This window comes from Enhydra lutris, unplaced genomic scaffold, assembly GCF_002288905.1.
Source record: "Enhydra lutris kenyoni isolate GAN:26980312 unplaced genomic scaffold, ASM228890v2 scaffoldscaffold21, whole genome shotgun sequence".
NCBI classification, from domain to species: domain Eukaryota; kingdom Metazoa; phylum Chordata; class Mammalia; order Carnivora; family Mustelidae; genus Enhydra; species Enhydra lutris.
This window is the reverse complement of record NW_019154105.1, coordinates 28,491,472-28,519,179: the sequence shown is the minus strand read 5'-3', so window position 1 is coordinate 28,519,179 and position 27,708 is coordinate 28,491,472. Positions and strand designations below refer to the sequence as shown.

The following is a 27,708-nucleotide window of genomic DNA, read 5'->3' as shown; positions in this document are numbered from 1 at the left end:
CTTTTGAGAGACAGAGATCATAAGTAGGCAGAGAGGCAGGCAGAGAGAGGGGGGGGAAGAAGCAGGCTCCCTGCGGAGCAGAGAGCCCGATGTGGGACTCGATCCCAGGACCCTGGGATCATGACCTGAGCTGAAGGCAGAGACTTTAACCCACTGAGCCACCCAGGTGCCCCCATTTTATGATTTTTAATGTTATATATTTATATATAAGCATAGATATGCAAAGTCTGATTTGTCACACTTTTATCGTGAGAAGTTCTCTCTTCACCACCCTTCCTAAGTCCTAGACTACAAGGATTAATGTCCTTAAAATGACCCTAAAGGAGACTAAAATGACCCTAAAGGAGATTAAAAGACCCTAAAAAGCTCTAACAGATCCTAAACTCCCTACTAAATTATCAAATAAACAATATTCACTCCAGTTTTGTGACTTACTTTAGTTTATTGCATTCTAATTCTTTTTAACATGGTATCCTGGACATGATGGACCTGGTAATTCCCAGTTGTTCCTCCACAGTGTAAACTGCCTGAAAGTGAGGGGTACTTGTTCACTTTTATAAAGAATATTTACATAAAAGGAGCATACATGAAAAAAATCAGAAGACACAGATACTGACAAGTTAATCCTTCTCTATCTTTGCATGTTATCCATTCTGAAAAATCCTAAGGACGGCAATCCTTTAATCTCACTACCTCACAGAGGAGTGTGTGGGTCTTGTTCCCTCCACCTGAGCACACTCCCCTTACGGAAAAAGTGCCCCAGCTGCACCTTCTTCTTCTTCCAATTTAGAGTTGCTTAATCCCACCCCCGAAAGGATCATGAGGCACGTCCTTGTTAGTGACCACTTTTTCAGTCCTGAGTGGAGTCCAGGAGCCCGCTTTCAACTCCAGATCCTTCAAGAGCTGAAAATTCTGTGTCAACGAGTGGCTTCAGAAATCTCTCAACTTTGGTTAGTCTTTGCTTCAGTTTCTGCTGCATTGACTCATACTCAGCCAGGATCCGAGCAAACCTTGTTTGCAAGAGGTCTACCGACCCCTCCATTCGGGTGACCTTCTCTTCGAGATCTTTGGGGTCACTTCCAGCGTTTGCAATATTTATATCCAGTAGACCATCTTTCATCAAGATTTGCTTTCCCTTCTCTTCTAGCATAGTTTTGGCGTCCGGGTACTCAGTGAGAGCTTCCATGAGGTCGTCTTTGGAGAGACAGAACAGGTCTGAGTAGCCGATACTTTTAATATTGGCTGTTCTCCGATTGCCGGCTTTGCTGCCTTTAATGTTAAGGATACTGATCTCACCAAAGTAGCTGCCGTCACTCAGTACCACAAACTGAGTGACTCCGTCATCAGCCACCACAGCGAGTCTGCCTTCCTTGATGATGTACATCTCCCGTCCAATATCCCCTTTCTTGCAAATGTAATCTCCGGGACTGTAGACTTGGGGTTGCAGTTTCAGGACCAACTCCACCAAAAGCCCAGCTTCACAGTCCGCAAAAATACGCACCTTTTTTAAAGTGTCTAAGTGAACGTTGATGGCAATCTCTGCTCTCAGCTTATCGGGGAGATACTTCAAGACTTCCTTCTCATCAACTGTTTTTTTGTTGGACCACAGGTAGTCAAACCATTTGATAACTCTCTTTTCCATATCTTTGCTTACATTTCGAAAATGCATATACTGCTTGATCGCATCGATTCTTGCTTGAAATTCTGCTCGGGCAGCATTCATGTTGGAAATCATAGAACCTATGTTACCAACGATGGTAGCAAAAATTAACACTCCGATTAGGAAATCAACCACCACAAAGACATACTCGGAATCCCTCACAGGGGGCGGTGTTTCCCCAATTGTAGTCAGAGTCAGTGTAGACCAGTAAAGGCTGTATACATATTTTCTAGCCAAACGGCCAAATTCGGGATCATTAACATCAGGATACACCCATGTATCATTTCCAAATCCGACAGCTTTGGAAATAGAGAAGTACACACATGCGTTCCAGTGGATAATGATGACGATATACATAACAAGGTTGGAAATCCTGAAGATGTTGGGGTAGTTGGTTCTGGTTTCTGTTCTCTGGAAGAACTCAAACATTCGAGAGATCCTTAACAATCTGTTTAATCTAATTTCTGGATAGCTCCACCCCAGCTTAAAATACAGCAGATCAGTGGGTATCACTGAAATAAAATCAAGTTTAAATTGCAAGGTGGATTTATATTTCTCTATGAGCTTAGTCTCTTCCCTCACCAGCAGTCCTTGTTCTAAGTAACCTAAAAATAGAAGAAAAAAACACCACAATTTAATGTTTTTTTTTTCATTTTTACGCCATTATGAATATTTCTAAAATAACCCACTGAGTTGAAAACAAGCGTTCATTTCCAACAGAGGTGCCTGAGTGGCTCAGTCAGTTAAGCAACCGACCCTTGGTTTTGGCCCATGCCATGATTTCATGGGTCATGATTTCGTGGGTCATGAGATCGAGCCCCCCACTGAGTCCTGCACCGGGTTCTGCGATCAGCGCAAACTGAAGATTCTCTCCATCTACCCCTCCCCCTACTTACTCTCTCAAGCTTTCTAAAATAAACAAACAAACAAATAAATAAATAAATATTTTTTAAAAAGAGTTCATTTCCAATAAACACGCTTTGAACAATGTAATAAGATATGGGTACTGATCAACATATAGCTATGGAAAATAATCTTTTGAAGAAATAAAAAATAAAACTTTGTAAGTGTAAAAGTGAAAGCTTATATGTAACACATACGTACGTTGTATGTACACAAATCTCTCCAGTGCCAGTATCTCTACCCAGCTAAAGGATTCCTTTCACAAACAGCGTTCTTGGAAATTTTCCAAACACCCTCACACTGTGCCTAAGGCCTCACGCCACTCTCTTGTCAGAATCCCAGCCCAACCATTGAAGTTTGGGCACCTGCCTTACTGCCCATTACATGTGTTCTTGTCTTGTCCCTTCACTGTGAAGAATAAGTGTCCTTCAGAGGTTTGTTTTCTCTCTCCTTTTTGTCCCCGCAGCTTCCTTAGTCATCTGGGATCTTCCCTTCTCCCGTGTTGCTGCAGTGGACCTTGAATGTCAGCATTCTGATACATTTCACCCGAGAATGAATTTGTTCCTCTTCCTATACCGGCTACCGGAGCTGCGAGTAGGACATAACCATGGGAGCATTGCTCCAGCACACTGATATTTAGAGCATGTCCCTGTCTTATAGAATGATTCTTTTTTTTTTTAAGATTTTATTTATTTATTTGACAGACGGAGTTCACAAGCAGGCAGAGAGGGGGAAGCAGGATCCCTGCGGAGCGGAGAGCCCGGATGTGGGGCTCGATCCCAGGACCCTGAGACCATGACCTGAGCTGAAGGAAGAGGCTCAACCCTCTGAGCCACCCAGGTGCCCCTAGAGTGATTCTTAAATGCTATTCTCTGCACAGCGGTTACCTTGGAACACAGAGCTCAGCGTAGAAATGGTAAATTATACCCACTGAACAAGAATACTTAAGGGCAAGTTATCAGACCCTACCTACTCCCTGGTCAACGATGCCCACAAGGACCCCAAAGTTGAATTAAGGATTTGTGTACTTTTACAAAAATTCTAGTACAGGGGTCCCTGGGTGGCTCAGTGGGTTAAGCCTCTACCTTCAGCTCAGGTCATGATCTCAGTGTCCTGGGATCGAGCCCCACATCAGGCTCTTTGCTTAGCAGGGAGCCTGCTTCCCTCTCTCTCTCTCTCTGCCTGCCTCTCTGCCTACTTGTGATCTCTCTTTGTCAAAAAAATAAATAAAATCTTAAAAAAAAAGAATCTATATTTTAAAAAAATTCTAGTACAGCTCTGTTGTACACAATGACATCCCCCCCCCCCCATGTGTCTTCATAGTATCTCTCTGTTAGGGAGCAATTACCCTTTCCCCACAGAGCTGGCAGAACATTTCTCTTCTCTTTATTCCTCTCCCATGGCTCTAACCCAATGAATAAGTTAATGGGGGAAAAGCCACCAATCCACATTCAAAGGTTGCCCAATTAAGTGAATCAGTTGTAGTGACCTAAGCTTTTGGGTAGGTATATGGTACTCTTACTTTCAACAGTGCCTTTTCCTCTAAAATAGATTTTTGAGAGTTTATTTCAAAGAATACTTGAATTACAAAATTTCAAATCATACTATAGAGATAAAAGCACAGAATTACAAAATATCCAAAACTGAACATATTTACCCGTCCTTATTCGTACAAACATATCAAGAAGATAGATTACATCGGATATGTAATCTAAAATGACCCAACATGCTAGGTAATCAGACTGAAGTTCCTCAAAGCATGCTCTGTAAAAGAAAAACTTGTGTGATTAAAATGAAATGGGGGCAAGTTTAAGTAAACGTCCTCTCTGCATAATTTTTATCATGATAAGAAATATGATGCTAAGACTAAGAGGGGCCTTAGGCCCATTTAATTCACCATGGCTCTTCTGAATATGGGCAGATGGATTAAGCTTTCTCCTGCTTCTGAATTCCAACATTCTTTCCATTACACTAGTTCACACTGTGAAGACATCAAATAAAAATAAATAGTCTCAAGCTAATGTCAAAATACAATGGGTCACACACATTAATAACCAGGTTCTTACGATCTGTCTCTAAAATGCATCAAGGAATTGTGCTTGGTTCTGGACGGCCAAGATGCTTACTGTCTAAAAGACAGAAAACCATAGAAAAATCGCTTGGGAAATACATCTTGCTCTAAGACAACCTAGGTCTTTGATCTTTTTCCACTCTTGGCAACATGTTTTTCTTATAGTCTGAAAAGTACATAAATAAAATAACTAAGTTTCTCCCAAAATTCTAATGACACAGTTCAGCAATCAAAAGTTTAAAAAGGTCCTCTCACTCCCAGTCCAGTACTGGATTTCTAAGTATACTGAGAAGCAAAGCACCTACTCCTGATCTTAGGAAAACACATTGAGAATAACATAACCTCTCTTTACAACCTGTGGTGGAGAAAAGAGATACGTCCCAAAAAGCCCTTGACCAAACTGTTAAGTCAGGTAACTTAGAAACCAGAAGCAGGTCGAGATCCACAAAAATATAGATACCTTGCAATAACCATAGTCCAGTTGTACATAACAGGTAAAGAGATGCAGAACAGCCAGTTGTAATACATGGTTCCCGAGGGATCAATAACCATGACTTCCTTCTTCTCCCTAGCAGCAATTAGAAAGTGGGAGATTATCAAGAAACAAGGACATTTTTATTTCACATATCAAATACGGTTATGTCCATCACCCACAGTTCATGAAACAGAAGTAAGCTGGAGAAACTCACTCTGCAGGGAGAAAACTAGCTTGCCATGAGCGTGATAGACATAAGAAATTGCTTAGTGAGGACTGGATAGATAGTTAAATTACCAGTCTTAACATTAAAGCTTGCATGAGATTTTTTAAACATCCTTGTTGTACTGTGATGCTGCAGACATTTCTATCAATCCAACTCCTGAGAAGGAATGGTGCCACAGATCATGCTAAACTCTGGATATGCCGTAGACCTCTTTGGTAGGGTTATGGGTGGTAAGAGAATGGGGCGTTGCCACTCCCCCTACCAGGAGACAAAGTAATCAGGAACTATGCTGTGAGCGGGAACTCATGGGTTCTTTCTCTCTTGTATGGAAAGAAGAATATAACACAATCTAATAAAAAGTCCTTGTTGATAAGCATCTGGTGAAGGATGAAGAGGCAATAGAGGGCAGAGGGAAAGCAAGAAGGCAGGAAAGAAGGAAGGGAAAAAGGAAGGAGGGAGGGAGAAAGGAAATATATAGTCAAATGGAAAATTTTTAAAATTTTCTAGTATCAACCTACATTGTGTTTTGGCGGGGTGGGGGGTTTGTTGTTGGTGGTGGTGGTGGTGAGTTTTTTTAAGGGCTTTTTAAAAGATTTCTTTTTAAGTAATCTCTACACCCAACATGGGGCTTGAACTTACAACCCCAAGATCAAAAGTCACATGTTTTACTGACTGACCTAACCAGGCACCCCAAGCCCATATTATTATGGATTTTTCCCTTTTGTAAAAGCTTTTTTTTTTTTTTTTAAGAATTTATTTATTTGACAGAGAGAGATCACAAGTAGGCAGAGAGGCAGGCAGAGAGAGAGAAGGAAGCAGGCCCCCTGCCGAGCAGAGAGCCCGATACGGGACTCGATCCCAGAACCCTGAGATCATGACCCAAGCCGAAGGCAGAGGCTTAAACCACTGAGCCAGCCAGGTGCCCCCCTTTTGTAAAAGCTTTAACAGCTTTCCAGCAGGCAAAAATAAGTGAATATTATGTGGTAAAGAGTTTTTTTTTTTAAGTTTAGAAAACCCCAAAGATACGGATGTAGTGAAAAGAAGGGCCATCTGTACCCCGATGTTCATAGCAGTAATGGCCACAATCGCCAAACAGTGGAAAGAGCCAAGATGCCCTTCAACAGACGAATGGATAAGGAAGATGTGGTCCATATATACAATGGAATATTACTCAGCCATCACAAAGGATGAATACCCAACTTTTGTATCAACATGGATGGGACTGGAGGAGATTATGCTGAGTGAAATAAGTTAAGCAGAAGAGAGTCAATTATCATATGATTTCACTTACTTGTGGAGCATAAGAAATAACATAGAGGACATTGGGAGAAGGAAAAGAAAAGTGAATTGGGGGGAATTGGAGGGGGAGACGAATCATGAGAGAATGTAGACTCTTAGAAACAAACCGAGGGTTTTGGAGAGGAGTGGGGTAGAGGGTTATGTAAGCCTGGTGGGTGTTAAGGAGGGCACATATTGCATGGAGCACTGGGTGTGGTGCATAAACAATGAATCTTGGAACCCTGAAAAAAATAAAAAAATTAAAATAAATAATAAAATAAAAACATCTTTCACTTGGATCAGCAAAAAAACAAACAAACAAAAAAAACTCCCTTTAGTAAAAAGTAAAAAGATAACTGAAAATAGCACTCAGCCTTACCCTCATGAAATTCTAACCCTCAAATGTTTGTTTAAAAAGGATCTTTCAGGGGCACCTGGGTGGTTCAGTCGATTAATCGTCTGTCTTCAGCTCAGGTCATGATCCCAGGGTCCTGGGCTCGAGTCCCACATCAGGTTCCCCGCTCAGTGGAGAGCCTGCTTCTCCCTCTCCCTCTTCTGCTCCCCTGATAGTGTTTGCTTTTACCCTCTCTCTCTCTCTCTCTGTCAAATAAATAAGTAGAATCTTAAAAAAAAAAAGGGGAGGGGTCTTTCAAATGGCTGGTGCTGATAAGCATTTGGACCGCTCTCAAAATTAAGCATGGCTTTTGCAAGGAAATTTGCTTACTTTTGGATTATTTGCTTGAGCATTTATGACTCAAAAATGTTAATAAAATTGCTATATATTTTATTTCAATATAAAAAATTAATGTTAAGACCCTAGGAACACAATTTTCTTGAAACCTAAATATCTCTCAATGGTAAATTTATCTTCACCAGAGCTTCAGAAAGATAATTAACCATAGCATTGAAAATTTTTGATGAGAAAACTAAGAATAAAGCTACCACCGCTCATTTTAAGGAAATTTAAAAAAATTGATTCACATTTTATAACAACATATGTAGTCTTTTAGTCAAGGCTTCATAACTATAAACTTTCAGGAAATTACCCTGCATTCAAAATCCATTATAAATTTGTTCCTAATTTCAATGCCACTTACTCTTCTTCCTTATCTTTGTCTTTTTCCTCTTTCTTTTTCTTCTCTTTTTCCTTTGCTTTCTTCTTTTTCTTCTCTGAGTCCTTTTTGTTTTCATTTTTATCATCTGATTTGCTAAAAAGTGAGAGATGTAGTTAGTAATAAGATACAAAAATGTTATGGGCCCAAAAACCTGGGATCACTCATGCCAAAGTCTAACTTACCTCTTCTTTTCTTTTTTCTTTTTCTTTTTCTCTTTTGGCTCTCTAAAAAAGAAATGTCTAAGTCACATCATCAAATTACATTCTGACTTCCATTCTTATTTACTTTCCTCTCTACTGAGCCTTGAATTCAGAAACCCATGCTCAGAGACCAGAAATTTGGTTTTCTGCTGGAGAGTTCTACAAAAATGGACACGCATCCAATGATTAAAAACACACACACACACACACAAAATTTCCTGGGTTAGTACATGTTAAAAATTGAAGGAAATGGAGGTGGATAGAGGCATAAACCCAACAAGGGAAATTTAGGAAGCAACAGCTCCCATGGGTGCAATTTCAAGGTCTCCAAGTGTCCAAAACAATTTTTTTTAAAGATTTTATTTATTTATTTGACAGACAGAGATCACAAGTAGGCAGAGAGGTAGGCAGAGAGAGAGAGAGGAGGAAGCAGGCTCCCTGCAGAGCAGAGAGCCCGATGCGGGGCTCGATCCCAGGACACTGGGATCATGACCTGAGCCGAAGGCAGAGGCTTTAACCCACTGAGCCACCCAGGTGCCCCCAAAACAATTTTATTTAAAGTTTAAGTTTCTTGATATCACTTATAATAATTTATTATATATAATATGTATAATGATGTTATATATAATAATATATATAATAATTTATTATTATTTATTATTGAGTAAGAGCTTTGAGAAATTTCAAGAAAATGCCATCAATTTTCTTTAGAGGGATAATCCTAATTGTGGCAATTTTTCATGAGTATTCAGAAAGCTCCACACACTAGAACCCTAATTCTTAAAATTATTTACTGGATTTGAGATCGCCTTTTTCTATATGCAATTTCTTCTGCAGTTGAGAATATGTGATTAGAGGCCTCTTCCTACAGTTTGGCTCTCTCCCTATCAGCTGAAGGATGAAACCTGGAGGCAGGCAGATCTAAGGTCAAAAATAGGTTGCCATCGTTGGCTCAGATGTCTTGGGAAAGTTTATTATTCAGACATGAGTGAACAGGCATCTCACAACCAGGAGGGTGGTCAGAGAGGTAGTTACAAGGAGGGAGCTAGATCTAGGCCTCAAAGTATAGGTTAAGAGTTGGAGAAGTTGAGAAGAAGCGTGGGGATGTTAATGGGAAGAAAAACTTCCAGGTGCAAATGTACAAATGAATTCATTCTGTATATGAATAGCCCAGCAGAAATGGAATGCTGCTATTGAGGAGGAGCAAGAAACAGAATGGACAAGGAGGTGGGGCTTGGCACCTAAGGTCGTCATGTACAAAGGGCAACACAACATAAAACTGGATAAGGGAGAACTTATTGCTATGAGAGCACACCCTTGTGATACAGGTTTTAACACCCTAGCACAGATCCTAAGAAATGGTGCTGACACGCTGCTTGGATGGCTCCCGGAAGCTCAGAAAAGGGGACGGCTCATGCTAAGTGCAATAAAATTACAAACGGCCATGGCAGAGGGTAGAGGAAGGTACCAGGAAGACTCAGAGAAGTGATATGCTTAAGTAGACATCCCAGATAAGAAAGACAGTCCATCAGCTGACTGTGGTTCCTCAGAGGGCTCAGAGGACACAAAAATGATAAGAAATGTGCTGGTGGGAGGGGCACCAGCATCGATGAGAAACTCAGTGGTACTGTCCTCTGGAAGCCAGGGCTAGGGCTGATAGTAGGAGATGCTGAACTGGGTACAGAACTGGGTTCCCTGAGAGCAATAGGGATGACAGAACCTGGGAATAAGCAATCAGTGGCAGTGTTTACTCATCAGAAGAGAGATGGGTCCAGTAACTGTAATTAACATTAAGGGGAGCATGGGTAGGCAGGGGACTTATCCCCAGAGAGCTATGAAAGAGGTTAATAGAATCTGTTCCTAGATAGATGCACATCCCTTTGGCTTGTCAGGGTGCTGTTTAACATGTACAGTCACAACAGATCAGGAATGGATAATCAGGAGATTGAGAGCAACTTAACCCAATAAAAAGTCACAACCTCATGCATAGTTTCTAAACCTGAGCCAGCTCAGAAATGAAATCACTGACTGAAGAATGAAATCACTGACAATATATGACTTATGGGGCTTCCACTGGGTCTAAAGACCCCCACTGTGGTCATTTCTCCAGTTCCTCAGTGTAAAAGTGGAATATATATGTTTGGACATTGGTAGAACCCTCATCCCTACAAGCTCCTTGGCTTGTAGAGGAAGAGTTGATGATAATGGGGGTGGGGAGGGTGGGGACAAGTAGAAGTCCTCCAGCTGCCCCCCACCTGCTGTCTGAAAACCATATTGCATCCTGGACAGGAAAGAAAATGCAATCCTTAAAGGCCTCATGCAGGCAGGGCTGGTGGTTCCCTCCCACCACCATTTCATTCAATGTCTGGTCCCTACAAAACCCACATGGATACTAGCAGCTGGCAGTAGACAATGGCAAAATCAACCACAGAGTAGCCGCAGCTGCAGCTGCCTGGTCTATTGTGAAAAACAATGCTCTCATGTGATCTAGACCATATACCCAATGTTCTGGGTCAGTCATGGTGAGTGGTGATTTTTTTTTTTTATTACTATTAGGGAAGAGGAGCAGAAATAGTTATGAGATGGAAATCAGCATACGGGCTATGTTGTCTCTCCTGCTCAATGTCATGACACAGCCTAGAGGGACCTGGACCATCTGGACATGCCTCAGAATGTCACATTGATCTACTCTATCAACAGCATCGTGTTAATAAGGCCCGGAAAGAGGGTTAAGTAACCATGGAACAGAAAATGGCTATTGACCATGAGCTGGATTCTGCCGGAATTAGCAAGTTATAAGGTTGTACAGTAATCCATCCCATGATGAAGTGGAATATCTGGGATCAAGCATGGGGCACAGTAACCCCCCCACCACCATGTGCTCTACCACTGTTGTATCAGCACCTTTCCCTCAGCTCTTCACCATGGCCATAGGCGGGGGTCTTACAGGAGGAGTTAAAGAAGCATGGTCTATGAATGGCTCAGCCTGACATCCGGATACAAGTCAAAATGGGCTGTGTCTACACTATAGCTCTACTTAGAGATGACCGTAGAAGATAATTGGTAAAGTCAATCTTCAAATAACACAGCTTCAAGGGGTGAACCAACAACTACTTGGTATGGAAAAGGAAATAACCATGTATGGGTCTGGGAACCAAGGAGTTTAAGTAGGAGAGACTCACATAGAGAGTGTGTCCTCCTCATCCCCACAACTTTACGGTCTGTGGATCTACATGTTTCCAGATGGATCACGTGTCTTCCAGGCAACACAGTTAGTGTCTCATTAAACATTAAGCTATGACTACTCCCCAGGCACTTTGGGCCCCTCGTGCCAAAAAAAATTGATAGGCAAGAAAGGGAGTCACCATACTGGCAAAAGTAACTGACTTCTTTCATCACAACTAGATAGTGTTGCTGTTGTACAATGTGTGTGTGTGTAGGGGAGGGGTATATTTGGCACACAGGTGATCTGCTCTGGTGTCTTTGGTGTTCTTCAGCCCAGTTTTAGTGGTAAATGGACAAATACAGCAGGTATAACTCAAGAAGGGTATGGTGATGACCAGGGCCCCAAATCCTTTAGGGAGAAGAGTCTATATCATTCATCCCATGAAGTAAATCATCTAGACCAGCAAAAGTGCTGACCAGAGGTGACAGGATTCTAGAATGTGTAGGAAAGGAGAGCATAAGCAATTTCAGTTAAAGCCTCAAGACCAGCTGCAGCTGTCAGGGACCTAGGTTTATCCCATTAACCATCCTCTTATAAGCTTTCTTAGGAAAAAAGAATAAGACTCCTGGAGGAGGTATATTCCCGCATAGGATGAATTTTCTATATGAGGAAATCAGACACGAACAGTGCAAGAAGTGTGTTGTCCAGATGCACTAGTGCACAGAACTCTGGCACTCATTCCCCACCCACCAGCTAAAAGTATTGGTGGCTGACAGCTCCCAGCTCCCTCTCCTTTGGCTGGCGTTGGCTGATGGAGGCCACCAGACTCAAAGCTATGCCCCCCATCCTATGGTCTGCCCTCACCCAATGACTGAGCATGTGCAAAGGCCCAGTCCTACTGCCTAACTATGACCTAACTCTGAAGGGTCATCCCTCCTCTAGAACTTCCCATAGCAACTTCTCCCTCTGCCCAGTCTTGCTCCCCACTCTCCTGGAAATCGTTACTAAAAGCACTCCCAATAAACCTTTGCACACACACCTCCCTCTCAGAGACAGTTTTCTAAGGAACTCGACCTGGGATGTATTGGCCTAGAATAGAAAGGATGACTGATATTTCATTTCTTTTTGTCCACAAGGAGGGGCAATTGCATTGACACTACAGACAATGGCTTTCTGTATGTATTCAAACACATACATATACATACATACATACATGCTGCTTTTAATATAGGTAGCCACTTTTTTCAGAAGTAAATAACCAAGTAACAAAATAATAAAATACTATAGCCATTGTATTAAATAGAGTTTTCCTAATAAAGATCTCCTCTGCAGCAGATTCAGATACATTCCTACCTTCTTAATGGTGTTCTTTAAAAGCACAGCTTTGGTTTTCTATTGTAAATGTACTTACTGCTCCTTATTGCTGCTGTTGTTAACATTGAAAAGCGCAAGGGCACCAGGCAGGTACTGCTCCCTGGAAAGTGAAAGCATAACAGTCACCATCTGTATAACGTCCATGGTAGGGAAAGTCATGGAGGACTGTGGCATGTGGTTCTTCAGGGACAGAGACAGGTCTCAGGGAAAATGATCCGCAGGAGTGTTGGTGCCTAAGGCATCAATGGACATCAATAACCATCAGGTCTTGGCATCATCAATCATCAATCATCAATATTCAATCATTCCATATTCAATCATCATTCAATCATCAATCATCAATAATCATCAGGTCTTGGCAGTTTCCCAAGAGAGGAAAAGGATAAGCAGCAGGTTATTCCCAAGATCCTGCGAAGTGGCCTAGGTGGCAGAAACATTTGCCAAGTCCACGAAGTGGAGGAGTAGAATACCTGTCTTTCATCTACATGATAGTTTAAAAGATCAGGAGGAATAGATCATCATGCTCACCTCTGTGATGGCCCCACTCTGTGTGAGTTATGTCTACAGGAACCCCTTGCATGGGGGTTTTCATTCTCTGATTCTTCAAACATGGAGGCGCTGTCACCATCACCATCACCATCATCATCATCAGAAAAGGAGCTATGGTCCAACAGGAGGCAGAGATGAATTAGATCAATGTTTTAAACCATTATGAAGGAGTAACATTTCTCATTAGGAGGACCATGGCTTCATCCTTTCTCCTACCCTCTGAAACTAACATAGAACTCTTTTGAATTAGAGTGAAATGAGAACTTTCAGGATCCATGGAATTAGGTAAGGTATATGAACAATTCAGTAAAATGTGTGTAATTAAGAAACAACTTTCTAAGGGTGCCTGGATGGCTCAGTAGGTTAAAGCCTCTGCCTTTGGCTCAGGTCATGATCCCAGGGTCCTGGGATCGAGCCCCACATCGGGGTCTCTGCTCAGCGGGGAGTCTGCTTCCTCCTCTCTCTCCCTGGCTCTCTGCCTACTGTGATCTCTGTCTTTCAAATAAATAAATAAAATCTCTAAAAAAAAAAAAGAGAGAAACAACTTTTTAGGTCTTCCATATTTCTTTTATTCGATGCATTGACTAATGTTAATATTTATCAAATAGAAAGCATGAATCCGTGCTTTAGGTCACATTATACATTTGTATGAACAACCCTGTAATAACATTTCTTCCCACAAAAAATAAATTCAACCACATTTATACATGCTCTATTCAGTTATGGGGTAACAACTTTATTGTATCTATTTTATTTTATTTCAAATCAATTAATTAACATAAAGTGTGTTATTAGTTTCAGAGGAGGAGGTCAGTTAACCATCAGTCTTATATAATACCCAGTGCTTGTTATATCACTCACCCTCCTTCATGCCCAACACCCAGTTACCCCATTCTTCCACCCACCTCCCCTCCAGCAACCCTCAGATTGTTTCCCATAGTTAAGAGTCTCTTATTGTTTGACTCCCTCTCTGATTTCGCCTTATTTTATTTTTCCCTCCCTTCCCCTATGTTCACCCGTTCTGTTTCATAAATTCCACCTATGAGTGAAATCATATGATAATTGTCTTTCTCTGATTGACTTTCTTCGCTTAGCACAATATAGGATAACCACTTCAAATTATACTTTTAAAACATTTAGCATTTCACACTTTGTATTATTTTCACGTTCATCTATGGCAATGCTTTCTCTGCTGATTTGAAATGTCCCATAAGAAAAGGCCTTGTCAATGAGTAAGGAAACATTTGACATAAGTGCTTCTAAATAATGACCACAATAATATCTATGTTCATTTGTGAGACAAGCTATGCTGTTCCAAAGTGTAAATAAATGGATGAAATTAAATAAATTCCAAAGATCAAGGTCACAAAAGTTAAACTGAAATTAAACCTAGTTAAATTTAAGAATGGTGGCTGGTATTAAAAATGCATGGAGAGGGGCGCCTGGGTGGCTCAGTGGGTTAAGCCACTGCCTTCGGCTCAGGTCATGATCTCAGGGTCCTGGGATCGAGTCCTGCATCGGGCTCTCTGCTCAGCAGGGAGCCTGCTTCCCTCTCTCTCTCTCTCTCTGCCTGCCTCTCCGTCTACTTGTGATCTCTCTCTGTCAAATAAATAAATAAATAAATAAAATCTTTAAAAAAAAATGCATGGAGAGGGTTGCTGTGGGTGGGGGTAGGGATAGGGTGACGGGGTTATGGACATTGGGGAGGGTATGTGCTATGGTGAGTGCTGTGAAATGTGTAAGCCTGATGATTCACAGACCTGTATCCCTGGGGCAAATAAAACATTATATGTTAATAAAAATAATTTTTTAAAAATGCATGAAAAAATACATGGATTTACCTGCCCACTCCATTTTCCATCCTTCTTATTTCGCTTTCAATATCTGGAGCAATCACATTGGGAACGTTTACAAAAGAGTACCATGTATTGATAATATTTTTCTTCATGGTAAGTTTAATATCTAGGGAGAAAAAAACCCTATTAGTGGAAAGACTTTATTATTTACATATATAATCAAAACTACCACTCTACCATTCATCTAAAGCTGTCATAATGATTTTATTTGGAAATTATTCTTTAATAGAATACAGATGTAGCCTAAACCCTTAATTACCACCAGCGAGTTTTTTTGCATGTGTATTTTTTAAAAATTCAAGAATATAACAGAGGTGCAGATTTTTTTTTTAATTTTGGATTTACCCCAGCTTTAAGATATTCAGGCAATGTAGTCATAGAACAAAGCTATAGAGACCTCACATACACATCAAACAAGTAAGAAAAAAAGTAGTAAAATAAAAGTAGTAAAATAAAATACCAAAATGAATGTAATCAGTTGTGAATGTCTCCAAGCATTCAAAAAAGGCGGGGTGGGGTGGGGTGGGGAGTTCTTGAACGGTATTCAAACTTTGGAGTGAAAAAGGTTGCGACTGATCCACATTTTTATTTTTATTTATTTTTATTTTTTTAAAGATTTTATTTATTTATTTGAAAGAGAGAGAGAGAGATCACAAGTAGGCAGAGAGGCAGCTAGAGAGAGAAGGGGAAGCAGGCTCCCCGCTGAGCAGAGAGCCCGACGCGGGGCTAGATCCTAGGCCCCGAGATCATGACCTGAGCGGAAGGCAGAGGCTTTAACCCACTGAGCCACCCAGGCGCCCCTGATCCACATTTTTAGCAAGTCCTCTAAATTACTCTGATACATATCGTGCTCGGCTTCCCGTGCTTGCATTTCAGGCTTCAGGAAAATGCCAAGAACCAAGAGATCCTGAATTCCCTCAGGAATGTCCTACCTCGCAGTGGGTTCGAGCCCAACCTCTTGCTCTTGGGGAGGCGCGGTAAAGGGCGCGCAGGCGCACCGCTCCTCGCCTTTTTAGTGAGGCTCTGCCAGGACCCAGCGAGGACGCCGCTGCATTGGGGACCGGCTCACGTTCATCCCCTGGTCTCCAGTGTGCCGCAGCCTTGTCACCCGCAACTTGGAGAGGTTCCTGCTGGGCGCGAACGGTGTGCCTGTGCGCAGGTTTCAACTGCGGCTTTGCGACCACTGGCATAGAAGCCCTGCTGTCCCATAGGACGCAGCTGTGCCTAGGGCGCCCCTCCTACCCCAGCTTGCTGGGTTCACAGCGCTGCCTTCTGGGGATTTCATCCCTGGGGATGTTTCCTCCAAATGCGCGTGGAGGAACGCCTGAGGTCTAGGAAAATCCCTCTAAATGGACACCGGGTGTGCATCCCAGCCGCCTCTCTCCAGAACAAGGCTCCCCACTCTCTTAAAGTGTCAGGTGTCAGCAGAAAAAAAGAAAAATCAGTATCTGGTCACGGGCTCCGGCTCCAAAAACAGTGCCACCGTTTACTAGCTCTTGTACTGAAGATGCATGGCATGGTTTCAGCACCTTCCATGCCTCTGCCTTATCCTCTCTGGACAGCTGGTCATCTACAAGCCCCACCACCACCACCACACACACACACACACACACACACACACACACACACACACACACACACACACACACACACAAAAACAAGCCACACACACACAACAAGCTCCTGGCCTGCCCTCCAGGTTTTTATTTACTTCGTTATTTTTCGACCACGATTTCTGGGTTTGGACAGCAAACTTGACTTTGTCATTAACAAGCAAAAAACAAAAAAAGAGAAAAGCAATCAAGGGATGTGGAAAGATGCATAAGACACACCTCATTCTTTATACTAAAAGACATTAAAGAACGACTTGCTTTTCACAAAAAGTTAAATCTCCAGCTGAGGATAGCAATCGATGGTGCTCTATGTTTTACTCTGGTGTCCAAACAATGATGAAAATACCTAGCAGCCTGTAGTCGAAAAGTAAATCGAGATCTTCGGTGATGTTAATGAAATGTGCATATGTTTTAAAATATAATTAAATTTGACTAAGAAGCAGCACTTTTTGGGAAGAAAGTTATTTCATTGACTCCTTTTCAGTATCTGAATGGATGTGACTATTCTGGCTATATTTACGGCATGCTGATTTGCTACTGACATCAGTGAACACTCCCTCTGAGAGACCTCACGCCTCCTGACTAGGAAAGGGAAAATACACGCTTGTTACATCCATCACAAGACAGAAAAGTTTATGTGAGTTAAAGGTTAAACAAGGACATAAAATATCCAATATGTCAGAACAAACTAAGCCAGGACCTTGCTTGTACCTGAAGAAAAGAAGAATGAGTTCCCTTGTCCTATAACCTCTCGGCCTAAGCTTTTTACATAGGAAAAAACCATTTGTTTTTAATTGCACAACTACATTTTAATACATATGCCGTATTTAATACATATATCACTCTATTAATACAAATTTCACTCTAGGAAACAAAGGAGAAAATATAAATAGAAAAATAAAGATACTCAAAATTCCACTCTAGACCTTAAAATTATTTATCAACATATTTTCCTCAATGCTTCTGTGGTTTCCTTTTTCACACTTAAACAGTTTAATCCACCTCCAATTTATTTTGGTGTAAGGTGTGATGTAGAGATTTAACTTTATATTTTCTAAATGGCTAGCCAATATTCTAAAATGGCACTTAATCAAAAATCAATAGTCCATCTTTTCCCTACTAATTTGAAATGTCATCATTCTAAACTTGCCTGTCAACCATAGAGTTTTGATAAAGATTTTATTTATTTATTTATTTATTTATTTATTTGAGAGCGAGTGCAAGGCGGGGAGCAGCAACGGTGGTGGAGGGACCAGACTCCCTGCTAAGCAGAGACCCAACTCTCGGGGCTTGATCCCAGGAACCCTGGATCATGACCTGAGCTAAAGGCAGACACTTAACCGACTAAGGTACCCAGGCACCCCAGGGAAACAATTGCTTTTAGAAAGTAAGTTTCAGTTTTCATTTTATACCTGAATCACAAACATTTCTCACTTAAGTGAGAATGTGAAAAACTGAACTAAAATAAAGCAAAGCAAATGATTGGGAAAATCTTATGGACAGCTCAGGCAAAATTAATTTGGAACATGAGCTATGAATGCCCAGGAAGTTTTCCATTCTATTGCTCAGCATCAGGCTCTATTTTGGGTTCAAATCCTGATTCTACCACTTACTAGTTGAACCTTACTCAATTTTAACATCTCTACAATCAGATTAATAGGATCTCTTTTGTGTCAAATAGCAGAAAAGATATGCTGCATATCCTCGGTCACAAATCCACACATACAGACATAATTAACTGTGCGGCAGTGGTTCTCTGAATTCAGTAAGAATGATACCTATGAAACTTGTTTAAAATTCAGATACCAGGGCCCTGCTCTCAGAGGACGAAAGAAGTACGACTTTGCACACATGAATCTACAATTTTACCAAGCACCCTTATGTAATTCCATTTCAAGCAATTCCTGAATCATACTTAATGCAATAGGGCTCTATGCTATGGGCCCTTGGTGCACTACCCCAGCCATATCTGTAATTCTGAATACAGTAGTGGGAGAGAGGAAGTAACAGTCAGGAAAGGCGTCAAGGTTGTTGTTACTTTTCTGACATTTCAGACCTACAAATCTGAAACACTGAGAATCAATTTCCAAAGACAAAATCCTCAAACAACTATTATACCAAATTCAATTTCATAACTTAAGAAATACAGACTTCCGGGGTGCTTGGGTGGCTCAGTCATTAAGCATCTGCCTTAGGCTCAGGTCATGATCCCTGGGTCCTGGGATGGAGCCCAGCATCAGGCTCCCTGCTTAGCGGGAAGCCTGCTTCACCCTCTCCCAATCTCCCTTCTTGTGTTCTCTCTCTCGCTGCGTCTCTCTCTGTCAAATAAATAAATAAAATCTGTAAAAAAAAAAAAATACAAACTTTAATATGAAAAACAGCCTGTAAAATTCACCATATTAATAGAAAAAAGATGAGAAAAGCCATATGATAATTTCAACAGATAAAGAAAAGGTATTGGACAAAATTCAACACCTATTCATAATACAAAAACTTAGCAAATTAGGAATAGAAAGAAACTTCCTCAACCCAGTAGAAAACATGTACAATAAAGCTGTAGTTAGCATCACACTTAATAATGAAAGGCTGAACATGTTCCCCATAAAGTCAAGAATAAGGCAAGAATATTTTAGAGGTATTCAACATTGTCCTAGCTCTCTTACAATAAACCCCCAAAATATTTTAGTCTATGTGCTACCGAAGTGAGCACAGCCCCCAAAATAGTTTAAAATAAAGAATAAAAGGCATCCACATTGTGAAGAAAGAAAATTGTATTTGCAGATGACATGAGAGCATATTAGACAATCCTAAAGCATCTACAAAAAAAAAAAAAACTAGCACAAATAAGTAAACTTAGCAAGGTCTCAAGACAAAAATCAATGGAAAAATTCATTTTATTTCTGTATGTTTGCAGTGAATAATTAGAAAATGAAGTGAAAATGAAAATACACATAGCAAGCAATTAATGTCTATGTCCATTTGGATGACTAAATCCTATTTACAAAGTTCTCTGCCAGATGCTGTAAGAAAGAAGCCCAGGGACGCCTGGGTGGCTCAGTGGGTTAAGCCGCTGCCTTCGGCTCAGGTCACGATCTTGGGGTCCTGGGATCGAGTCCCGCATCAGGCTCTCTGCTCAGCAGGGAGCCTGCTTCCCTTCCTCTCTCTCTGCCTGCCTCTCTGCCTACTTGTGATCTCTCTCTGTCAAATAAATAAATAAAATCTTAAAAAAAAAAAAAAAAAAGAAAGAAAGAAAGAAGCCCAAAGATGAGTATGGCCGTAAAGAGCTTACAACTAGTAGCAGGAAAGAAGACGAGAGCACCACACCAGACACATGGTTTGGGCCCACGAAGGGAACAAAAGCAAGTATTCATGACTGCCTATCACCTCTTTAATTTCCAAGATTATTTCTTCTTTGTTTCAAAATGTGTAGATCTTTTCATAGTGTTATAGTCTAAGAAAAAAAATGATAGCTGGAATAACAGATATGTTTTAAACTCTAGCGGGGGGTGGCTTAAAAAAGAAAAAAAAATCCCTTTCAGCTAGATTATAAAGAAGTTCATTAAGATGGCAGAGTATAGAAGCAAGGTCTACAATCGGGGTCCAATTAGAAAAATGATGAAATCAGTTCAATAGAGAGAAGCAATATCAAAAGCACTGGAAAACCTAAACAGGGAAACTGAGAAAACCCAGAGATGAACAGTAACAGGGCCCTCTCCCTGTCCTAGAGCAGGAGACATGCAGGGCAAAGGGAGATTATTAGAGTCTAAAACCAGGGCTTCCAGGCTGGAAGACAGAATTATTGTGGGAGATGCATCAGGAGGCAAAGAAGGAGTGGAAGAAATGACTTCACCTCTGACTTCTGCCCTCCATCGTCCACAAGTGCCCGCCAGTAGCTGAAGCCAAAACAAAGCCACGAAGCCTGAAAAACATAAATTGCAGGAAGGAGGAGGCAAGGATCTAAGCTTGAATGGAAATGAGAGCACAAGCAGATAGGATTGAACCAACGAAAGTAGGCTGGTGAAAGGACCTTTCTTTCTGGGTAAAGAGGAATTCATGAGAAAAGTCATGGGAATGGGAGAGAAGCTGTCAGGAGATTATAGATTCATCTAGTTTAACTAGAGGACACAGAGAACCTGGGGGAAATAAGTATGGGGAAATAAGATGACTTTGGCAAAATAGGTGTTCCTTCTCCATTTCATAGGAAATAGTCATTGAAGATTTTAAGGCATGGAATGACATTATCCCAAGGAACTTTAGGATGATTACTCTGGTAGCAGGTACAGGATAAACTGGATTACATGCCTTACAAATTCTTGCCATGGCGTCTCAGCTTGGCCCGTAATGTTGCTCATCAATTGTCTTCCTATATCTGCAGAAGCTAGCCTGAGCCTCCTCCATTAGTTTAATGCCCTATTTCCAACCCCAACCCCAAGAGACATCCCCTGCTTTGCTAAGTTCTAGCCACATTGGTCCACTCACTGATAAAAATTGCTGGAGGAATCAGCCACATTTGAATGACCACACAGCACCCAGCAGAGATGTTTGCACTGAGCAAGCACATAGAGGATGGCCATGGAATTGACTCCAAGCCTGGGAGAAGAATCTGAAGCTGTCCGAAAACTAAATTAAGGGGCGCCTGGGTGGCTCAGTGGGTTAAAGCCTCTGCCTTCAGCTCGGGTCATGATCTTGGGGTCCTGGGATCGAGCCCCTCATCGGGCTCTCTGCTCAGCAGGGAGCCTGCTTCCTCCTCTCTCTCTGCCTGTCTCTCTTCCTACTTGTGATCTCTGTCTGTCAAATAAACAAATAAAATCTTAAAAAAAAAAAACTAAATTAAGATGGAAAACCACATGGTGTCTCTAGTCCTTCCCTTCTCTCTTCCTTCCTCCCATTCTCCCTTCCCTCCCACTAAAAATGTTTGTTCAACAGCTGCTAGCAGCAGGAAATGGGTTAAGTGCTATGCTACAACATGAGACATGCTTAAAGAAATGCATATATGATTAATAAAACAGATAAGATATTTAATAGGTAAGTAACACCTTTGATGGGGGTTATCTTTAGAGTCCCAACAGAAAACAAAATATACACAAAGTGGGCTTATTCTGTAAGAGGTTTATTTCCAAATGGACTGTTTATGAAGGTGTTCGGGTAAGGCAAACAGAAAGCACAGTGCAGTAACCCAGGGCTTCTACTGGCCAGTTACCACCCCTAGGCTCCTAACACAAGCAGAGGGAATGGGCGTCAGCCCTGGAAGGAGAGGAAGTGTGCAGAATAATGAGTCATGAGGCAGTGACGTGACTTACCACTGAGGGACACAGCCAGCACAGGGCAGGCCCACAGGAAGGATACCACCAGGGCACCCAACACCCTGACCTCATTTCTCCCTCCTCCCCCACCCCTGCTGGGGTTCCACACTGGGTGACCTCAGAGAGCACGCAGATGCCTTCCATAGAGGGCAGTCTCTCCTCCAGAATGCAGAATGGAGAAGGGTGTGTTATGGGTTGAATTGCGTCCTCTAGAAACGGTATCTTGAAGTCCTAAGCCCCAGTGCCTTAGAATGTGACCTCATTTGGAAATGAGGTCTTTTTAATTAGGTGTGTCCTAATCCAGTATTACTGATGCCTCTATAAAAAGGAAACATTTGGGGATGCCTGGGTGGCTCAGTTGGTTAAGCTGCTGCCTTCGGCTCAGGTCATGATCCCGGGGTCCTGGGATCGAGTCCCTCATCGGGCTCCTTGCTCAGTGGGGAGCCTGCTTCTCTCTCTGCCTCTGCCTGCCGCTCTGCCTGCTTGTGTTCTCCCACGCTTGCGCTCTCTCTCTCTCTCTCTCTCTCTCTGACAAATAAATAAACAAATAAAATTTAAAAAAATTTATAAAAGGAAACATTTGGACACAGACAATCCCCCCCACACACACACACCACACATGACTCCGTGGAGATACACAGAGAACACTGAGAGGATGGGGGGTTAGAATAATGCATTGACAAGCCAAGGAATGCCTGTGGCTACCTGAACGGGGAAAGAGGCATGGAACGGAGGCTTCCCTGATGCCTTCAGAGGGAGTCTGGCCCTCATAAGACCTCCATGGGGTCCTTCTGGCTGTAGAACGGGGACAATACATTTCTGCTCTTTGAAGCCACCCAATTTGGGTGCGTTCATTATAGCAGTCCTAGGAAACTAAGACAGGGTGGAAAGGGAGCAGGGGGTCCAACAGCCAGTATCAAGCACGTAGAGGTAGGTCAGGGTTCGGAGATGCTGCAGCAGCTGGGAGGAAATGCACCGAATTCTCTGCAGGGGCCAGATAAAGCTTCCAGAAAAGGCAAGGCTAGGGCAGGCTTGGAGACAGAGCAGACACCTGACAAGCCTATTACCTATTACAATATGGAGCACGATTCCTGGCAGAAGCTCTATGGTACGAAAAAACCAAACGCGTGAGAGAGCACAATGCCATCTGGCAATCCCTGCAGACCAACCGTTTTCCCACCTGGTGCGACAGATTTAGGCAGGATGAGAACAGGCAAATGAGACAGAACTTCTGTGGGTTGTCTGTTCTCCGTATCACTGGACCACTTTGCGACCAGAGGGACAGAGAGAAGAAGAAAAGAAACGTCTGTTGAGTGTCTGCTAGAAGCCAGGCCTCACGTGAGCTCAGCACGTTGAACCCATGTAAGAACCTGAGGCATGGCTTTCCGTTCTTCATTTCACAGGGGAGGGTATGGAGCTCAGAGAGGTTAGAGGAGTTGCTCAAGGTCATATGACTTTCACTGTGGAGCTGGGATGTAAAAACTCTGCCCCACAGAGCTCAAGCTCTTGCTGCACGTCTTATAAAAGGCGTCATATGGAACTTGGTCACCAGATGCCCCCAAGTGACCCTTGTTTGTTCTGCTTTGTTCCTATCGGGCGGTCTTCTCCATGAGGGTGTGTCTTTTGGTTGCAGCCAATTATGTGCAATGCAATGACATAAATTCAAAAAGCTTGTCTTAAAATAGCAACTTAAGCAAAGGGATGGTATTGGAGGGTTTTTAGCCTCCAATGATAGGCCTTAGGATCCCCAACTCACCTCCAAATAATACCTTAAAAAAAAAAAAACAGTAGATTTGACAATTAGGCCTACCTTTAAGATTCATTTCTAGGCCCCACTTCTCATCAGATCTGCTCCTAAGCCCCAACTATATAGAAATTCTGAATCCACAACTGTCCTTAGGAAAAATACCAGAAAGGATTTTTCTGTAATTTCCCTCAACTGAGTTCCTTAAGGGAAGGAGTAGTTTGGTTCATGATTCGTCTATATATCTGCAGCATTTAGAGCTGTGCTTCGAACCTAGCAAACACCCAGCGATGTTTGTGGAGAGAATGAATGAGTAAAAGAAGAGATGAAGGCCGGAGACCGCGGAGCAGAGAATGGTGGTAGAACGACTCCTGATCATCTTTGCCAGGACCCCAAATTCTCCTGAATTCCCCTTCCCTGTCTCCTCTCTTTAGCACTTCCTCCCAATCCATAAATCCTGGTGCCATGAGTTAGAGTTGTAAGGGCACTCGGATCTGTTGATCCACACTGGAAAGGTAGTGTGGGTGTGAATCTCATTTTTCCATCAATTAGCAAGTTCTGGGCCACCAAAGCTCCTGGGTGAACCAGACAAATGCCATCTTGGACAAATCCACCACGGTGACCGTTCTAGGACCCAAAAGCCTTCTGGAGCACAGCCCCTCACCCCACATTCTTTCTTTTTGTTTACCCTCACCCTTAAGCACGCCCTTAGCATAATGTCCTTGACTTACTCTGGAGATAGGACTATGACACACACCTGTTCTTTTTTTTTTAATTTAAATTTAACTAATTAATATATGAAGTATTATTGGTTTCAGAAGCAGAGGTCAGTGATTCATCAGTCTTATATAAAACCCAGTGCTCATGGCATCACATGCCCTCCTTAATGCCTATCACCCAGTCACCCCCTCCCCCACCCGCCTCCCCTCCAGCAGCCCTCAGTCTGTTTCCTATGCTTAAGAGTCTCATATGCTTTGTCTGCCTCACTGATTTCATCTTGTTTTAGTTTCTCCTCTCTTCCCCCATGATCTTCAGTTTTGTTTCTTAAAGTCCGCATATGCATGAGATCATATGATGATTGTCTTTCTCTGATTGACTTACTTCACTCAGTATAATAAATCTCATCTGGTCTCAGAAGCTAAGCGGGTTCAGGTCTGGTTAGTAATTGGATGGAAGACACACACCTGGTTTTACACATTCTCTTCGAGGTAGAACGGCAGCGCTCCCAGCCTCTAGGGCTAGAGAAGCAGGTCTCAGGGGAGGTAGGGCTGCTGGGACAGGCCCAAGACATACTTCTGCCCAGAAGTCTCCTTAATAAGCCATTTCTTGTCAAGCTGGACTTGTCAGCCTTTTTCTTTGGTCCTATGGCTCCTTCAACCTTTGGAGGACTTTACGCATGTACCTCCCCCTCAGAGAACAGCTCCTAAGCGTGGGAGCCCCGGCCCCCTACAATTGTTTTCCCTGGGTCCTTCCATCTGTAGTAATAGTACCACAAAGGATACATCTTCCATATCATACACAGAAATTAGTATTGCGTACAGTCCCACACAGCATCCTGCACTGCTGAGGAATTGAGGTGCCCAGACTTTTGCCCATTTTCTTGCATTAAAGTTCAACCCCCGGATGCCTGGGTGCCTCAGTTGGTTAAGCCTCTGCCTTCGGCCCAGGTCATGATCTCAGGGTCCTGGGATCGAGCCCCAAATCGGACTACTTGCTGGGCGGGGAGCCTGCTTCTCCCTCTGCCTGCCGCTCCCCCTGCTTGTGCACGCGCTCTCTCTCTCTCTTTCTCTCTCTCTGACAAATAAATAAATCTTACATAAAAAAATAAATAAATAAAAGTTCAACCTCTTCTCCAGGCCAGTATCTCCCAATTCACTCATCCAGCTCTGAGCACATTTCCCAGCTCCTCTGCTACGGCTCATTCATTAATTCATTCCAAAGACTTTCAGTCCCTCCTATTAGCCACGCCCCTTTCATTTAAATTCCGAAGCGTCCCCTTCAGATCCCTGTGTCCAGTGTGCCTCCAAATTTTCCCCTTCCTTCCCTGTCAAGCCAGCTCTTCTTCCTGACATTCCTATTTCTGTTCGCAGAATTGCTGTTTGAAATTTCAGTCACTTCAATTCACTTAGAACTCGGAATTAGTCATCTGGGATTCTTTCCTTCCTGCCAGGCACTTCATCGAACCTTACCTATTCTGCTCTGCGTCTGTTCCTGCCTGCACGCCCATCGTTTCCTTCTAATCATCACCGGAATTTGTCGGGGGCTTGTTAACCCTTGTCTTAGGCCAGTCTTCTAGCCAGTTTTTTCATCCCCAGCCTCACCCTCCCTCCAATCCATCCTCCAGAGTACTCTCAAATTAATCCTTTGAAGGAGCATAAACTACTATGCTCCTATTCTAGAACCTTACAGATTTTCACCATTGTCTACTGAATTATTACCCTTTCTTCTGCAGCAGGGTCCCAACCTCCTTCTCTCCCCTCTTCTCCCTTCTGTCCTATCCTTTTATTTCTTCCAAAAATATGTCCTATAGATGAAATATACTGCAGTCAGTCATTTATTTTAAAATAAGAAGGCACTTCTGTATGAACAGGTATTGAAAGTCCTCCAAGATATAATACACTACCAGGGACAGGAAGAAAGGATATATGTATTCGTGTGTGTGTGTGTGTGTGTGTGCGCGCGCGCGCGCGTGTGTGTGTGCGTGTGTGTGTGTGTGTGTGTGTGCGTGCGCGTGTGCAGAGAGGGAGAGATGTAACAAGAACGTCATACCAGGGATTACTTGCTTCTAAGAAAGGGAACCATGGGTAGGACTGGACAATAGGAATGCAAAAGGGAGTAGTTTGTACTTTTTAAATTTTGTGTCATGTAAATTAATGACTTACCAGGTAAACATAGGGACCTTGATTTTAAAATGCAAAACAGTATAAAAATTATATCATCCGTGGTTCTACCACCAGGAATTAATGGTGACCTTTCGTCTTTTGTCAAATTTATGTCCACACCTTTTATGGCTTATGAAAAACAAGAAAGTTTTATACCTTAAGTTAAAGCCCTATAAGAAACTCTCACCTCCCAGTCCCATTCTTTCCGTCCCCCTTCCCTACCTCCCAGAAGCAACGGCCACTGTAAATTTGGTGTGTATTTTAGCAGACCATCTTCCCTCCTTTCAACCAGCTGCCTAAGCCTCCATAATCACGGTATACTTTGGGACATGTTAAAGCATATGGAGCTGTGACCTCATCTGTGTATAATTTTGCAGCTTGCTTTCTTCACTCAAAATTATGTTTAAAATTATGTATGCTAATATACACAGAGCTCTTTCATTTTATAATACTGTTGGTAAATATTGCAAATTCTGTATATCCTATTTTGTTCCCTTTTTCTATGTGTGTTTCCTCTTTCTATTAATGAACGAGGTTCTTTCCAGGTTTTTTTTGCTATTGTGAACAGTCCTGTAGTAAAATCCTTTGCGTGCCTCCTTAGACACCTGTGCGAAAGTCGTTCTTAAATCTATATCCGGAAGTGGAATTGTTCATTCTAGTGTCAGGTTAGTGGGGCTGGTCAAAGTGATGCCCAAACTTGAACTTCATTTTATACATTCTACCAGCCGTGTACAAACACACCATGTCCCCAACATCCTGGCCAACCCTTCATGTTGCCAAATTTAAGGTTTTTCCCCAATTTGATGAGTGCAAACTTGTTTGCACTGTGGCTTTTGATTCACATTTATGAGTAAAGTTGCAAAACTCTCATATGCCTATTGGTCATTCGGCTTTCTTCATAAATTAGATTTTACTATTCTTGGCCAATTTTTCTTCAGTTGGGTTCTTTGGTCCATTTAACATGTAACGTATATTTATCAAATGCCTGCTAGACATCAGGCATTATTACTGTCCCCTAAGTGAATAGGTACCCCTGGATCTCTATTAACTGCGTTTTTTTTTTACCTTGCTAAAATCAAGATAAAATTCTGTCATCTACTAATGTCATTGGCATACTTGACTGATTTGTAAGTCCCTTAAATCACATACGTATTTACATATGTGAATTATAAAGATTACAAAGCAATCTGACTCCTGTAATCCCATTGAACTACCATCACTACTATGTTGTGATCTATAACAGGCTGTATTGAGTAGTTCCTAAGCAGGAAACTACTTTCTGGATAAAATTGA

General features: G+C 42.2%; 1 protein-coding gene across 1 annotated transcript in view; it reads right to left on the bottom strand.

The window, feature by feature from the left end:
* Window positions 1-428: 428 nt before the first annotated feature.
* LOC111149226 (cyclic nucleotide gated channel alpha 1) overlaps window positions 429-27,708 on the bottom strand; it is a 35,590-nt gene continuing 8,310 nt past the window's right edge. Inside the window, exons 2-9 of the mRNA XM_022506174.1 lie at window positions 14,859-14,979; window positions 12,997-13,128; window positions 12,506-12,568; window positions 7,911-7,952; window positions 7,711-7,821; window positions 5,095-5,202; window positions 4,221-4,327; window positions 429-2,265 (exon numbers count right to left, since the gene is read on the bottom strand). Of these exons, the coding sequence (XP_022361882.1) occupies window positions 851-2,265; window positions 4,221-4,327; window positions 5,095-5,202; window positions 7,711-7,821; window positions 7,911-7,952; window positions 12,506-12,568; window positions 12,997-13,128; window positions 14,859-14,965 (2,085 nt within the window). The 5' untranslated portion in view covers window positions 14,966-14,979 and the 3' untranslated portion in view covers window positions 429-850. The remainder of the gene's footprint in view (window positions 2,266-4,220; window positions 4,328-5,094; window positions 5,203-7,710; window positions 7,822-7,910; window positions 7,953-12,505; window positions 12,569-12,996; window positions 13,129-14,858; window positions 14,980-27,708) is intronic.